At 36.4% G+C, this 14,463-nt stretch overlaps 2 protein-coding genes across 8 annotated transcripts in view; one reads left to right on the top strand and one right to left on the bottom strand.

Annotated features, from left to right (window-relative positions):
* LOC144453801 (uncharacterized) lies at positions 1-3,518 on the bottom strand. Its single transcript, XM_078145163.1, has 4 exons — positions 3,208-3,518; positions 1,631-1,846; positions 634-840; positions 1-300 (listed from the first exon to the last, which is right to left on the bottom strand). Exons 1-4 carry the CDS (start codon positions 3,499-3,501, stop codon positions 109-111), a joined length of 909 nt encoding a protein of 302 aa, XP_078001289.1. The 5' UTR covers positions 3,502-3,518; the 3' UTR covers positions 1-108.
* A 2,168-nt stretch (positions 3,519-5,686) lies between these two features.
* The window catches only part of LOC144453445 (spectrin beta chain-like), an 84,737-nt gene continuing 75,960 nt past the window's right edge, over positions 5,687-14,463 (top strand). For all 7 annotated transcript variants that reach the window (XM_078144742.1, XM_078144743.1, XM_078144744.1 and 4 more), the window contains exon 1: positions 5,687-5,834. The gene's annotated coding sequence lies outside the window, so the exon portion shown is untranslated. The remainder of the gene's footprint in view (positions 5,835-14,463) is intronic.

The following is a 14,463-nucleotide window of genomic DNA, read 5'->3' as shown; positions in this document are numbered from 1 at the left end:
CAACTCCTCCCCCACTTTCTCATCTGTCCACAACTACACATCCACTTTATTTATTAAATATATTGTCCGTTATTCATGTATGTAACCACCAATAACACTGCTAGTAGATTAATTCTCTTTCCTCTGCCAAAAATTGACATGGCTGACAGTAAACTGATTTTTCCTTGCAGTTTCCATAATAAGAAATGGCATATCTGTCTCCTTAATCAAGTCAAAATTTGGTCCAAGTACATCCTTCAGTGTTTCAAAGGCAATTACTTCTCTGCCATCATCATCCACATAACCACCTACCCAGTTTTTCTATAAAAAAAGAAGACGAGTCGGGTTACAATTGATTACAATATGACGATAAATGTGCTCATGGTATTAAATAATGTTATGTTGGAACATGTCACTTTTAGATAAGTTGGCTATGTACATTAAAAGAGGGTTTAATATATTTCTCCACATCTTAATAAAGAAAATTTCATATTTTCCACTGTGTTCATGGATTCTTGTACTTTATGAATCAATAATGATGTCATATTAAAAATGTGTAATTCTTAGATAAGTCTGCTATGTAGAATTGAAAGAGTATTATTACTACCCTATATTTTAACCAAAGGAAAATATAAGTAATTGATGGTACTTTACCTTTGGAGTAAACTCTTCTAAGAAAGTATATGGTGAGGCAATGACTAGGAGCCCTCCTGGAGCAACTAGAGATTCAAGTCGACCCAGAAAGTCAAAGGGGTTTGGAAGTCTGCATATAAGATTAGAGGCAAGAACCAAACCAAACTGTCCAATATCCAGTGGTAGATTACAGGCGTCCCCTTGTTGAAATATACATCTACTTCTATCCTGCAATGTCAATAGCAAACTATTGTATCAATGTATTTGTTAAGGGTGGTGGTACTGAAGAAAGTAAACCTACCCAAATTCACCAGTCATTTTACCAGAGTTCCTACTAAAACTATCGTACAATGCGTGGATAAAATAACAGGCTTAGCTGATTTCCTTCTTCCTGTTACCATGGTTGACAAACATGAGCAAAAACACTAAGAACAAATGTGATTCAGATTTCTACAACAAGGTTAAACACAAACCATGTGCATACACTAAGAAGTATGATGAAGTATTCATATGAAATATATTTCTAAGTCTTTGTTAAAAAGTAAAATAGCACTGACTGTCAATATAATACAAAGTATGCACCATATGGCTGACTAATTGGAGAGAGAGAGAGAGAGAGAGAGAGAGAGAGAGAGAGAGAGAGAGAGAGAGAGAGAGAGAGAGAGAGAGAGAGAGAGGGGGGGGGGAGAGAGGGGGGAGGGAGGGAGGGGAGATAGAGAGAGAGGGGGAGGGAGGGGAGAGAGAGAGACAGAGTGTGTGTGTGTGTGTGTGTGATTTTTGTATGTATATGTATGTGAGATTTTCATGTGTGACATTTTGTGTATGTGTACGTAGTTGGTGTAACTGGATTTACAATGGCTTATCGAGTCTGCTAAAATGTGGAACATTCAGTTCAATTTGCAATCCAAACATATTTACTTTGCAGTCAATGTTCCATGGTGTATTTATAACTATGTTAATTATATAAAAAAAAGAAGCACTGGAGTTTATGTTAACTAAACAAATGAAATAAACTCACAATATCTGGGGCTACTTGTGCTTTCAACTGAGTGGTAAGGTGTCCTTGATCAACAACTTCATAGTCCATATGTCCATCTTCCCTGATCTGATTACAGGCATCAACAAAATTCTGACTAAAGTCAATGCCAACTACTCGTTGGAATTTACGAGCAAGTTCAAAGGTAGACCGCCCAACTCCACATCCAATATCCAGGGCAGAACTTGGAATACCTTCCTGCAAGACAATAGCATGAAATTATATAAAGTATGCTGCTTGTCCATACCTATGCTAGGTATGTCATATCTGTAACATCTAAACTAAAATGACATTCTAAGACTAACTACCACATTAATCAAAAGTTAATAACAGTAGGCAGAAAATGAAATGTTTTTTTTTTTTAATTTCAAACACTGTCAATAAATAGATATACTCAACAATGCAGAAAGTCAATTTACTTATCATAATCAACATAACATAATATTCACAAAAACAACAAATATTTGATGCATGATGTATACATGTAGATGTTTCAAACATTGTAAAAATTGCTGATTTGACTGATGCATACAAGTTTTAACACACTAGACATGAAGTTTGACGCAAACAAAAGAAAAAATAATTACTGAAGATTTATAATTTTGACACCAAGCCATAAACACACCAACATTCTGAAGTCTGCTCAGAGATTAGATTATTGATTTGTATCATTATATCCATTAGTGGACCTTCAACTGATGTTACAATTTACATGCTGAACAAAAATAAAAGAGGTTTTTGAGCTCTATTCTCAGTCTTAGTTTTTTTCTATTACATTTCAGACATTGAAGTGTATTTAAGATAGTGACAATTTTGTGTTTATTTCTGTAGCAAATTATAATTTATGGACACGATGAAGCATTATAGGTTGTGGTAAAGTTATGTTCTTTTCCAAATTGACACATTTCTGCATCTGATACCTCAACCCACATTCATTTAATTTACCAGCCATATTTATAGATCTTTTATTTATTTTTTGTTTGTTAAAATTGCAAGTGATTCTGGCATAATCACAAACATGGCAGATTGCCAAGGAATGCATATATTGGTTTGTTTCTTGCAGATTTATTTTTAATTTTTTAGTTTCCATGGATCCTAAAGAACAATAAAAACGTTAGCTGGACAAAGTTTGTCACTGACCCATCCTGTGTACTGTTGATAAATAATGTCCCTGAACAGCCATATGAGTGACACTGATATTACATGGTAAGGGCCTCTAGCCCACGGTACATGGGGTCATTCTAGCCGATAAAGTAAGGTGAATGTCCTGTGATGTAATAATCACTGATACGTTTTATGTTATTTCATGGGTAAAAATAAACCAAGTAAATATGACAATCCTAGTTCTTAAACTCCAAAATGCAAAAATATGCCATGGTGACACATAACCCATTCTCTCTGTCTTTAGCGAGAAATCATTTTAGCATTCACACGTGTGACAATTTTATGCGGTGTCATGCACATTTCCAAACTGGATATGTCAGGCAGGGGATCGGCCGCGACTGTATACTATGCTAAACTACATTTTGGTGTAGGGTCTAAAGCTAAACTTACTGTACCTTATCTTGAAATGTTGCTAGACATTCTTCTGCAACACGTCGTGGATAATCAAGTGCATCCTTCGGTGTAAATTCCCATCGAAAAACTCCGTCCGATTGTTGGAAGTGGAAAGCAAGGTATTCGTTCAGGATTTTCTGTGATTCGTACACATTTTCCCTCTGTTTTTTCTCTTTATCATAATTTAGCAGTTTATAAGTACTATATACCGAAACTCCTGCGCTCGCAGCAAATGCGGCAGCAACAAAAAAGTGACGATTGTCCCAAGTGAAGCTAGCTAATGCACTCATCATCATGAAATGCCGGTTGATGAACTTCGCCGGTATGGTCTCGTCGACTAGTAGTCTGTCTGTCGCAACGCGTGCTGTATGTGACCCGAATGACGCCCCCAAGAGGCAACCTGTCAAATGTGTCCTTCATTGGCCGTGAGATTATATATTAATCAGTATTGAACATCACAGTGTAACATGTATGTAGTACACGATTAGCTAGTACACTTTAATTCGACAAATCAGAAATATCAATGAGCTACACAGTTTTCTGCTAAGAAATCATAATACTAGTATCGATAATCATAAAGGTGACGTGATTGTAATTTATGCTATGCTTGAACAACACCAGGACCGTCAAACAAGAGTTATTTGACAAGGAAAGAAATCAACGGGTAAATTTATTGACAATGAATGGAGACTAGTATGGTCTTATTTAATTGAAGTGTAAGTTTGTCTTTTTTTCTACTAGATATTTCAATGAAACACTGGAAATCGATCATTGTACGTGTGATTTTTCCTTTAAAGTCCAAAACAAGAAAATAACATTAAACAATGCAACGGTAAGTATATACCAAAATGTTGTACGATTTATTTTCGCTCCTTAACTAGACTTTCGCACAGTCCCCGGCGCTTCGCATGATTAGCTAAAACTTGTGTTGTTTTGTATGTATCGATATCTACTACATAATTGTACTCGAACATTGTACTTATCCCTGTACTGTGCGCCCTCATCGATCAAATAGGGCTAACCTTTCGTTGACGTGTTAGTGCGACGCTCCGTGTTAACGCGAAGCCCTGGAGAGACGGTCTAGTTTCTTAACGTACTAATACCATGAAAACCATTTTAGGAATAATGTTCAGCGATGTCATATTTAATACTACATATGTAGATACCAATCATAATTGTATTTAGACATGGGTTTGGATTATAAAGGGAAAAGATGAAAAGGGGCCTTTGGCTGGGGGTAAGAATTTATTGCGGGGGGGGGGGGTCCTTGGGTGAAATGGGGGGGGGGGAGATAAAAATTAGGGTTCAAAGGAGGGGGGGGGGGCATGAAAATTCTGATGGTCTGAAAGGGGGTTGGGTCCAGAAATGTTTTGTTCACGATTCGAAAAGAAAATTTAAACCTCGGGAGCGGTCGTTTATCGAGTAAATTAAAAAAAAATTCTCTCCTTCTAAAACCTATATTCAGTGATGACTTGGGTGACAGCCATGCGAATGTATTTGTGTATGCCTTACTCTGTCGTCTGTCTGTCTGTCTGTCTGTCTGTCTGTCTGTCTGTCTGTCTGTCTCTCTCTCTCTCTCTCTCTCTCTCTCGCTCTCTCTCTATCTCTGCACACAGATTATAACAGGGTTTGAACATGAATAGATGTTTCCTTAAAGATAAAGGAGATGTAGCAAGTTTGATGACTCAAATCACATGGACATTAAACATTAAAAAGAAACCAAAGTTTTATTTTGTATGAAAATAAAGAGACATATACCAATTGTAAAATGCAATAACCTATACATGTAAGCCTCACATCATCACAGCCATTTATATTATTAATTCCCCCTCCGAGTCCTTTCATTCATCTCGTCAGTCAGTGTTTCGTATTGAAAAGCAAATTTAAAACACACACGAGACTGTGACCCCATGTGAAATCCAGATACAAACTAGGAGAAACATTAACTGCTTTCTTGATCGTACTTTATTTAAAAATAATATTTTTTATTGTAAAATCACAGACAAGGAAAGTCTGTGATAACAATAACATTATGATGGGTTTTCACACACCTGAGATGTCAAGGATGCATGTTTTTTTTGTGATGTTATGTCAGTGTGGGACAAGTTACATGCAAATGCGAGGGATAGGCCTGAATCATGCGCTTTCTCTCATATACTCACCTTTATTCGAACGATTTCCTGTTTGATTTATATTAAGGAGTGTGACCCTAAAACGTCGGCCCAAAGTGGCCCTACTACCACACCCCATACCTGACAACGCCCTCTATAAAGTGGCTAACTATGCTTGGTATGCATTGGTTTTTCGGCGGCCATATTGACAAAGCGCTACGATGACAAGGGACCGATGTCTTTTGCGATGTGGCGTTTCCCGCTTGAATAGGGACTGAATTCACAAGTATTTCGAGTGGAGGTTACCAGTCCCGCAACAGGACAGACTGGGACGAATGTCTGTGAGGTTTCTTAATGCACGAAAGACAAATTGTGGAGAAAGACTACTGAATTACGCAAAGTATTTTACCGCGACTCTCGAGTGCGTTCACCCGCCCAGCTTATCAGCCTGACGTGTGTACAGCGGCGTAGAACGGAAGGCAGGTGTTTCTCTCGCTATAACGGATAGCGCGTAACAGGTATGACTTTTTAAAGCCCTGATTTTAACGGCTTCATTTGGAAGATTAACATTCCTTTCTGTATTTCAGATATTTCTTATTTTTGTTCCTTAGAAGCTTCTTAAAGTATATGATGCACTTCCGGGTTGATGGCCAAGATGTCATCGAAGCAGAACTTCTCTTGGTCCTCTTTACACACATTCTTCCCTCCATTGTTATTTCAATGACTTCTAATGTTTTATGGATTTCCTTTTCAAGTAAACGCCAACTACTTTAAGAAGGTAAAACTTCAAGGATTTCAGTGGACGTGCGAATTCGTACGTGACATTTATCAGTGACACTCAATGTGGCCGGCATTTCGTACCTTCCACGTTTTGACGTAGTGCCGAGAAAATGGTTTTCTTCAAAACAGAAAAGAGCGGTGCCGTCACCACGCCTTTTGAACCTTCTATTTGCTAGGCTAAGTTGTGACAATAGACACACCTCTGAAAGACGTTTCGTTACACAACAAAAGAGTACATGTTGATCAATAGTGGATTCCATGCTGGCCCTGGCCATGTTGTCAATAATTGTGGTAAACTCGCTCAGTTCGCAAATAATGCATCTCCACCAGTATACCAGTTTTGTTGGTGTGGAATTAAGTGTTAACTTCAACCTAATGCAAATATATAAAGATAGGTACCTTGGTATCAAACCATTTTATCTCAGTCTCAAGTTTACATATCAACAAAACTATGTTGTAGAAATTCCAGCCAAACCATAAATGCTATAAATTCGTGTTTCATGCAACCCCTGCCCCCAACTTATTGATTGAGCTAATGAACCAGAATGTGTATGTTGGGGGATAAGTCAAAAACACTCAGCAGAGCAAAATTTTCAACAATCAAATTGATGATAGTTGCTGAATATTTTTGATAGGTTTTGATGAAAGGAAAAATAAAAGTAATGTAAACAGACTCTTGTATACATAATATCTTACAACCAATTCATGAACTGCACCCCCCCCCCCATAGAGAATGAAATCCTTTAAATTTTAATCCTTTTAAAGTCGACATCAGTAAGGCTATTTGATTATAGAAATACATTCACTTACAGAGTAAATTCAAAGAATAGAGTGGGACAGCTAAATTGATGGAAAATGGGTTTTAACAGGTTTCTGATATGACTGCATTTACAGTCTTTTTAATATGTGATTTAGGAGTGAGGTGATAATAGGTATAGCAAGGCTACTGTTAGGTAATGATTGAAGCAACATTCTTTGCATCTCAATTAACTCACAGGGATAAAATCTAAATGGCCTTGAAGTATTCACAAATGTAAAAGAAAAGTAAAATCAGCAAGTAGCTTTTGTAGGCAATCTACAATTTACTTGAACAGTTCTACTTCAACTTGTGTTCAAGTCAAGAACCATTTCTAGCTAAGGAAACAAATACATTTATATGTTGCAATTGTATGTGAAATTCCAAAGTTTTATGTTGTGAATTATTACGAACCACTACTGAAGAGCGTACTCAATTTGAATTGTTAAATTCCAATGTGACAAGTTGCTAGTAATAATATTGTCAATCATTTGTATGAAGTTTAGTACAGTTGCATTATGATATGAGTAGTGTGAAACCCTTGGCATTGTCCACAGAAAGGTTCAACCACTTGTTTTGTATTGTTTGCCTTTGATAGTTAACATCAGCTTTTAGCCTCACCCCCAAATGTCAACAATAAACACCCAGTCAAGACTGCACATTACTTGAAATAGTAGACCTTCTAAACTACTTCACACCACTCAACTGCTGCTGAGTATGTCTGAAAAATTGGGTTGGGTATCAGCAGAATTTATTTGAACTACAATTTATGCCCATTGAAGTGAAACTAAACTGAGTGTATCTGTTTGGTTTAGAAGTTGATTTCAGTTCTCTATTTGATAACAATTTTTTTAAATCCAACTTTATGCTAAGCCAATAATTTTTATCCCACTATACGAACCTTGACTTGACAGACCAAATCTTAGAGAGTACCATTATCAGCTTTTTTAATGCTCCCTCTCATAGTTTTACGTACCATGGACTTTGCTAATGATTTTGAAATTCCAGTTCAGTGCACAGGTATTTGATGTTGGAGTGTTTGGTGTTCTTGAGGGTTTCACAAATCATAGGTCATATCAAGTAGACAGGTGATGTTGCCATAAACCTTGACACCCAAATACCATAAACTAATGAATACAGGAAGTATTCATTTCATGATAGGAAGTCACTGTCCTTCTCTATGTCTTTGTCTAGAAGACTGTCAACATGTGTACATCTATAGAAAATAAGGTGCTATGCTTTTTTATGATATCAGAAAATGTGTATTGATATCCGTCATTGCATTAGTGACATTCCTTTAACGCCATAGTTTGAAGGCCCAACCTAGTCAGATGCTAAACTGTACAAGGTAGAAAAACCAAGTGAAAAGTAAACAGAAAGTAAAATGTATACTGTAAAATTGTAGAGGCATGATGTTAGTGGTACTAGAAGTGTTAATGATTGCAGAATAGTGTGGTTGCTAGGATACTTGACTGGGACTCACCTGTGTGAAATGTGTGAGGGTTTAGAATGAACAGATGAGAGTAAGTACGTGGCATTCTTTCTATGATGAAGGATCTGACATCCAGTCAAACTTACCACAGTCACTACAGCTATAATGAACAATAGATAGTTCACTTTAAAAGTCCTTTTAGTCACCATCAACTCCTTGGCCAAGCCAGTCAACAATGTTGTTGCAAATTGCCAATGGGAAGCAGGACAAGACCTCTGTACTTTCAACAGTGCATTTGACTTATTTTAGGCAGTTTAATATGATAAATGTTAAGTAAATGAAGCAGAAGTTCATGCAGTCAAATTCTGAGATTTTATTGTTGGGTGTATCATAACTTGCAGTAACTGTAAGTATTAGTGCACAGGTACTCTGTGTCAAGTTCATGTTGGTACTCAGTGTTTTTGCTAATGTTTGGGAACCCCGGTAACAGAAAGGGGGAAAGAGGTAAAACTGGTAGTGCTTCCCATGCAATGTATCATAGTTTAGGTGGGGAACCCCGGTAAAATGATGTGGGAACCCCGGTAGATTTTACCTACTTACCGCCCTTAAATAAAACACTGGTACCGTACAGTACTTGTCAACTAATGAAATTGTATGAGATTATGAAATTCCAAAATGATAAGATAATGATTAGGAGAGATAACAGAAAACACACAGTATCAGGGACCTATGTAATAAGTTAGTCAGTGTCAGGGACTTTATATGAATGTTGGGTACAAGCCCAGGTTTATAATATGATTGGTGGGTACAAGCCCAGGTTTATAATATGAATGTTGGGTACAAGCCCAGGTTTATAATTTGAATGGTTGGTACAGGCCCAGGTTTATAATTTGAATGGTGGGTACAATTACAAGCCCAGGTTTATATTTTGATTGGTGGGTACAAGCCCAGGTTTATAATATGAATGGTTGGTACAAGCCCAGGATTATAATATGAATGGTGGGTACAATTACAAGCCCAGGTTTATAATATGAATGGAGGGTACAAGCCCAGGTTTATATTTTGATTGGTGGGTACAAGCCCAGGTTTATATTTTGATTGGTGGGTACAAGCCCAGGTTTATAATATGAATGGAGGGTACAAGCCCAGGTTTATAGTATGAATGGTTGGTACAAGCCCAGGTTTATAATTTGAATGGTGGGTACAAGCCCAGGTTTATAATATGAATTGTGGGTACAAGCCCAGGTTTATAATTTGAATGGTGGGTACAAGCCCAGGTTTATAATGTGAATGGTGGGTACAAGCCCAGGTTTATAATGTGAATGGTGGGTACAAGCCCAGGTTTATAATTTAAATGGTGGGTACAAGCCCAGGTTTATAATTTGAATGGTGGGTACAAGCCCAGGTTTATAATTTGAATGGTGGGTACAAGCCCAGGTTTATAATTTGAATGGTGGGTACAATTACAAGCCCAGGTTTGTAATTTGAATGGTGGGTACAGCCCGGTTTATCTCTAGGATAGAATAAATTCCAGACTGGTATATTATGACACATATCCAGGTCTGTACTGTAGTCTATTTTTTTCTGTATTAATGTCAGTTGCTATTTACAGCCACAATATATTGTATTCAGCCAGCTGGTCCCTAAAAATAGGAATGAGTTTATGCTATGACTGATTTATAAACTAGTCTCTTTAATTGCTGGAAGGTAATAGTATACCAGCATTGAGTATAGTACTGAGTGTATTAGAACAAGGGATGAAATTATTCATTGTCTTGAGCATATTTTGTAAATGTGTGATCTCGCTGTACTTTTACTGATGCAAACACCTGTAGGAGTTAACTAGAGTGGTAATGACTTTTCATGTGTGGATCAGTGAATGATCAATGATGGCTGTAAACTTGAACATTACACAGTTGTTAGGTCAAGGTCACACAGCATAGAAGTCAGAAATACCAGCTTTGCAGTCACTGTGTCAACATAGTGACTCAGTCTGCGACTCAGTCTGCCACATATCTACTAAGACACTGGGTGTCCAGACACCCTGTCCTGTAAAACTCATTTATGACTTCAGGGATTTGACTAGATCAGGTACTGTGGAGGTCAGGGAGCATGAGGAATAGTTGTAGGCATGTGCCATTTGTAATTTGGTTTATAACAGGTATATGTATCTTTGATAGTCTACTTTATATGAAGGACTTTGTAATGTAAACACCAATGAAAGTAAATTCTTTGGTGATGTCCTAACCTACAAATGTATTCTGTGTTTAATGACTGTTTCTTAGTGTACCTTATAGATAAACTGTGAAGCAAGGTCAAACTGCATTTACAAGTCAGGAATGTGTGTGTGTGTGTGCGTGTGTGCGTGCGTGCGTGCGTGTGTGTATTTTGAAAGCTTTGTGTTTTGAATGACCCTGCCAAGGCACACACTTTGTACAAGAACTTTTAATTTCTATTGTTTTGAAGTTTCTTGTGTCAATCAGTCTTTGTTAGATTTTGATCAGTCTAAACATGTTTACATATACAAATGTAGATTGAATAACCATACATAGCCTAGCATAGCCAGCATTTACATGAGTAATCTTTTACATGACTTTGACAGCGTATATTTTATATCATACAGTTTAGTGGTCTCTTACATGACTTTGACAGACTATATTTCCTTAGGAAATTCCACAAAGACCTAAAGTTGTGCTTAGTTTCGATATTATTTTGTCACTTTTCATTTTGATGTCAGACTTTGATTTGGTAAATTCACATCACAAGCAACTAACAAACCATACCCGACATTAATATTTAGGTCATCATATTGAAGTGTCCAGTACAGTACCCCAGAATGTCAGGGCTCTGAGAAAAGTATAGGGTTACAACTACTGTGTGACTCCCTATAGTATGTGCAGTTTCACTGTAGTCAGTGATCCATTGTCTGCTTACAGATTGCATCTACTATTATTGCCACATTGTATGGAAAAAATGAAAACAAATACTCCATATATCATGAGAAAAACTCATTAATCATCACATGTGTGACTTTATAATATAAAGTGATTTCATTTTTTTTGAAAGTTTGTCATCAGAACTAGGAATTTTATGGCCAAGAATTGGTCAAGCTCTTTAATTTACTTGAGTGCAGTGAGATTTTGCACACAGATGAAAGTAGACTTTGTGTTGTAACTGGGATATATGGAAGTGTATATTTACCTGTACAGCTGAAAAGTTTACAAAAGTTGTGAGCTGAAACATTTATCAATAGAGTGTACTTTAGATTGGACAAAAAAAAATCATGAAAGATATACAATGTAGAGACAGGGTAGTAGCTCCAATTTTTGATGTGACCTACCTCACAGTCAAAGGAATTAAACACAGACAAAAAACTTAGGTGAATACAGAGGTCAGAGGTTGAAAAAAATGGCAACCCCTGTCAAATTGATAGATGTGTATATAACCCATGGGACCACTTGTAATGCTCCAGGGTGTGAGAATGTAGGCATCAGGACACCAGTTTGAGGTCAGTTGATTCAAAGTATGTGCATGTACCATAGGGATATGTTTTAAACACTGACTGATATTTATAGGGGTGAATTTCCATACATTTTGACTCCAAATGACCATCATGGGAATGATCCACAGTATAAATGGCATATTGTAATAGATATAATTGAAAAACAAGAATTTCAGGTCAAGAGTAAGTTAGGTATGTCATTGACTTGTGTCTTGGTGACCTGATGAAGGTGAAGGTCAACTATACTGTCAGTGTCATGTTCAGCGTATTCAATACATTTCCTATTTCTATTGTTATCTTTGTCTTCTTGGACTCTGTCTGCACTGTCATAAGCACACGTTGTGATTAATGTAGTCAGACAGCATACAACAAATCATAACTATGATAAATATGTTTGAATAGGAATAGTAATCAAACATTGTGTAATTATTGAAATAAGTGAAAGTGAATTAATAATGCAACGTGATGTTGTCATGGTAGATCAGTATCATCCGTGTGTCTTTATGCCACCTCAGGGATATTGTGTTTTCTCTCACACACAAAATTAGTTCCCAATATAAAGTTAAATTTTCCAGTCCAGTTGTGCATGAAAGTACGTGGTGATTGATAGCTAAATACAAGAAACACCTCAAGTGAAAACTCAGATAAAGTTGTAACTGTTGGGACCATGGAAAGTTGCTTTGTTTTGAGGATTGTATAGCCTGGAGGGATAGCGGCATTCTGTTAGGTCAGGGCTGCTTTTTGTTCGCACTGTTAGGATAACTTTCAAAATGAGATTTGATATGTTTATCAAGATTGATCACATCATCTACTTAATATTGAGAAAATTTGATGAAATTAGACAGATGGCTTGATGTGATAAATGATAGTAATTTTCACAATTTTTATGGCTTTATATAGCAAGATGAATTCTTGGATTGTAAATTTCTAGTCAATATGTATAGTGACCCTTGAAACATGCACCTGCTACAATATTTATGTTCTAACTTTGATGTTATTTCATTTTACAGCATCACAGTAATCATTGTCAACAATTGCTTTAATGATGATGTGAAAAAAGCGCATATCTGTTGTATGGATGACATGCTTGAATTGTTACGACCACAATACAGAAACAGAATAAACCAAGTTTCACTTTATTTTTTTCAGTTCTTTGTCATTTAATTTCATCCATAATGGATTATATTCCAGATGTATTCATTAACAGTTAAAAAAATTCTTCCCGAACAGTTTCCAGTAGCTGTGGACTGAAGAAAGAGTTGAAACTTTGTTTTATTTCAATAGTGCATCTCAGCTACTAGGTTCATGGAGTCATTCCTACACACAATACATGCCCTATTTTGTAGTCTGTATGACATTCCGTTGTTGTGAAGTCAGTGAAAGTCTATATTCTGGTAGAGTGAGACTACAGTTGTAGAATGTCACGGTCCAGTAAATGTAAACAGTAACTTACATTAGCATTATACTTACAGACCTGACTGTACAAGTTATGGTATGGTGTACGCTGCTGGCAGTTGGCAAGGTTGCTGCTAGAATATTGACAGATATTACTAGTCTGAGGAACACATCTTTCCTATTACAAACTGTCACACCCACATGTACATTCAGACACAAATATGTCAACTATTTTAATGTGCTTTTGCATTTCTTTCAGATTTGATGATAACAATTGTAGAACCTGTCAGAACCTGATGTTTTGTTTTGTTTTGATACTGAATACAATAATTTGACTACTATAAAATATGCGTTATTCCATGAACAATTGTGTATATTATGTCTGTGTTTGTATACCTGTGGTCAAAGTGGCCTGTGAAAGTTAAGTATCATGTCCACAAATATGTAGTGCATTTATCAGAAAAAACTAATTTAACGCCTATTCTCAAAATCCCACTTTAATCATATCATACATAACTGCCTTCTGGCAATGAGTTGATATCACCAACTGTCACTACAGACACAGTAGATAAATGTACAGCTTTCCTCCAATCAAGTGGCAATATTCATTAGATCTTGTGTGTTATCTTTGTTTAATGTAATGCTCCTTTACATCACAATATCTTTTGTGTTTGTTTGAGTCAGATTGGTAATTTTATATAAGTATATAATGAATTGACAGTGTATCACTTGATTGGTTGCCTTACAGTGGGCAAGGGTGTTGCCTTTATAGTTGCTTCTGTTTCCGCGCATACGCTGTCTGGGAATAGGAAAAAGCCAAAATGGCTAATGAGATCAGGTATGTTGGTCTATATAGCATGAAATTTGTACTGACCCAAATCTAACTGCTACCACCACCACTACTACCAGTAACTGTAGATAAAAACTGTAAACATAATAAGTGTGTAACTGACTAATTGTATCAGATAGAGATAACACTTAGGTTCTTCCTGTAGTCCTAGATCATTGTTATAGTATTTATCTGTGTCTGAATCTATTTTAGATTGAAATTGTATGTACTTAATTCCTTTTAGTTGTGTGTATTCTAGCAACTCCAAATATGTTTTAAAAAATTGCATTCTAATTAACAACACAATAATTAGTACTAAGAACTCTTACATGTATTTAATGGGGTAGGCATGTTAACTTTGAAACCCAGTAGTTACAGTTAATTCTAGAACTAAAATTGTAAATGTAGAGATA

This window comes from Glandiceps talaboti, chromosome 2 (assembly GCF_964340395.1).
Source record: "Glandiceps talaboti chromosome 2, keGlaTala1.1, whole genome shotgun sequence".
Classification (NCBI taxonomy): domain Eukaryota; kingdom Metazoa; phylum Hemichordata; class Enteropneusta; family Spengelidae; genus Glandiceps; species Glandiceps talaboti.
The sequence above is the reverse complement of the archived record's forward strand: the minus strand, read 5'-3'. Positions and strand labels throughout refer to the sequence as shown.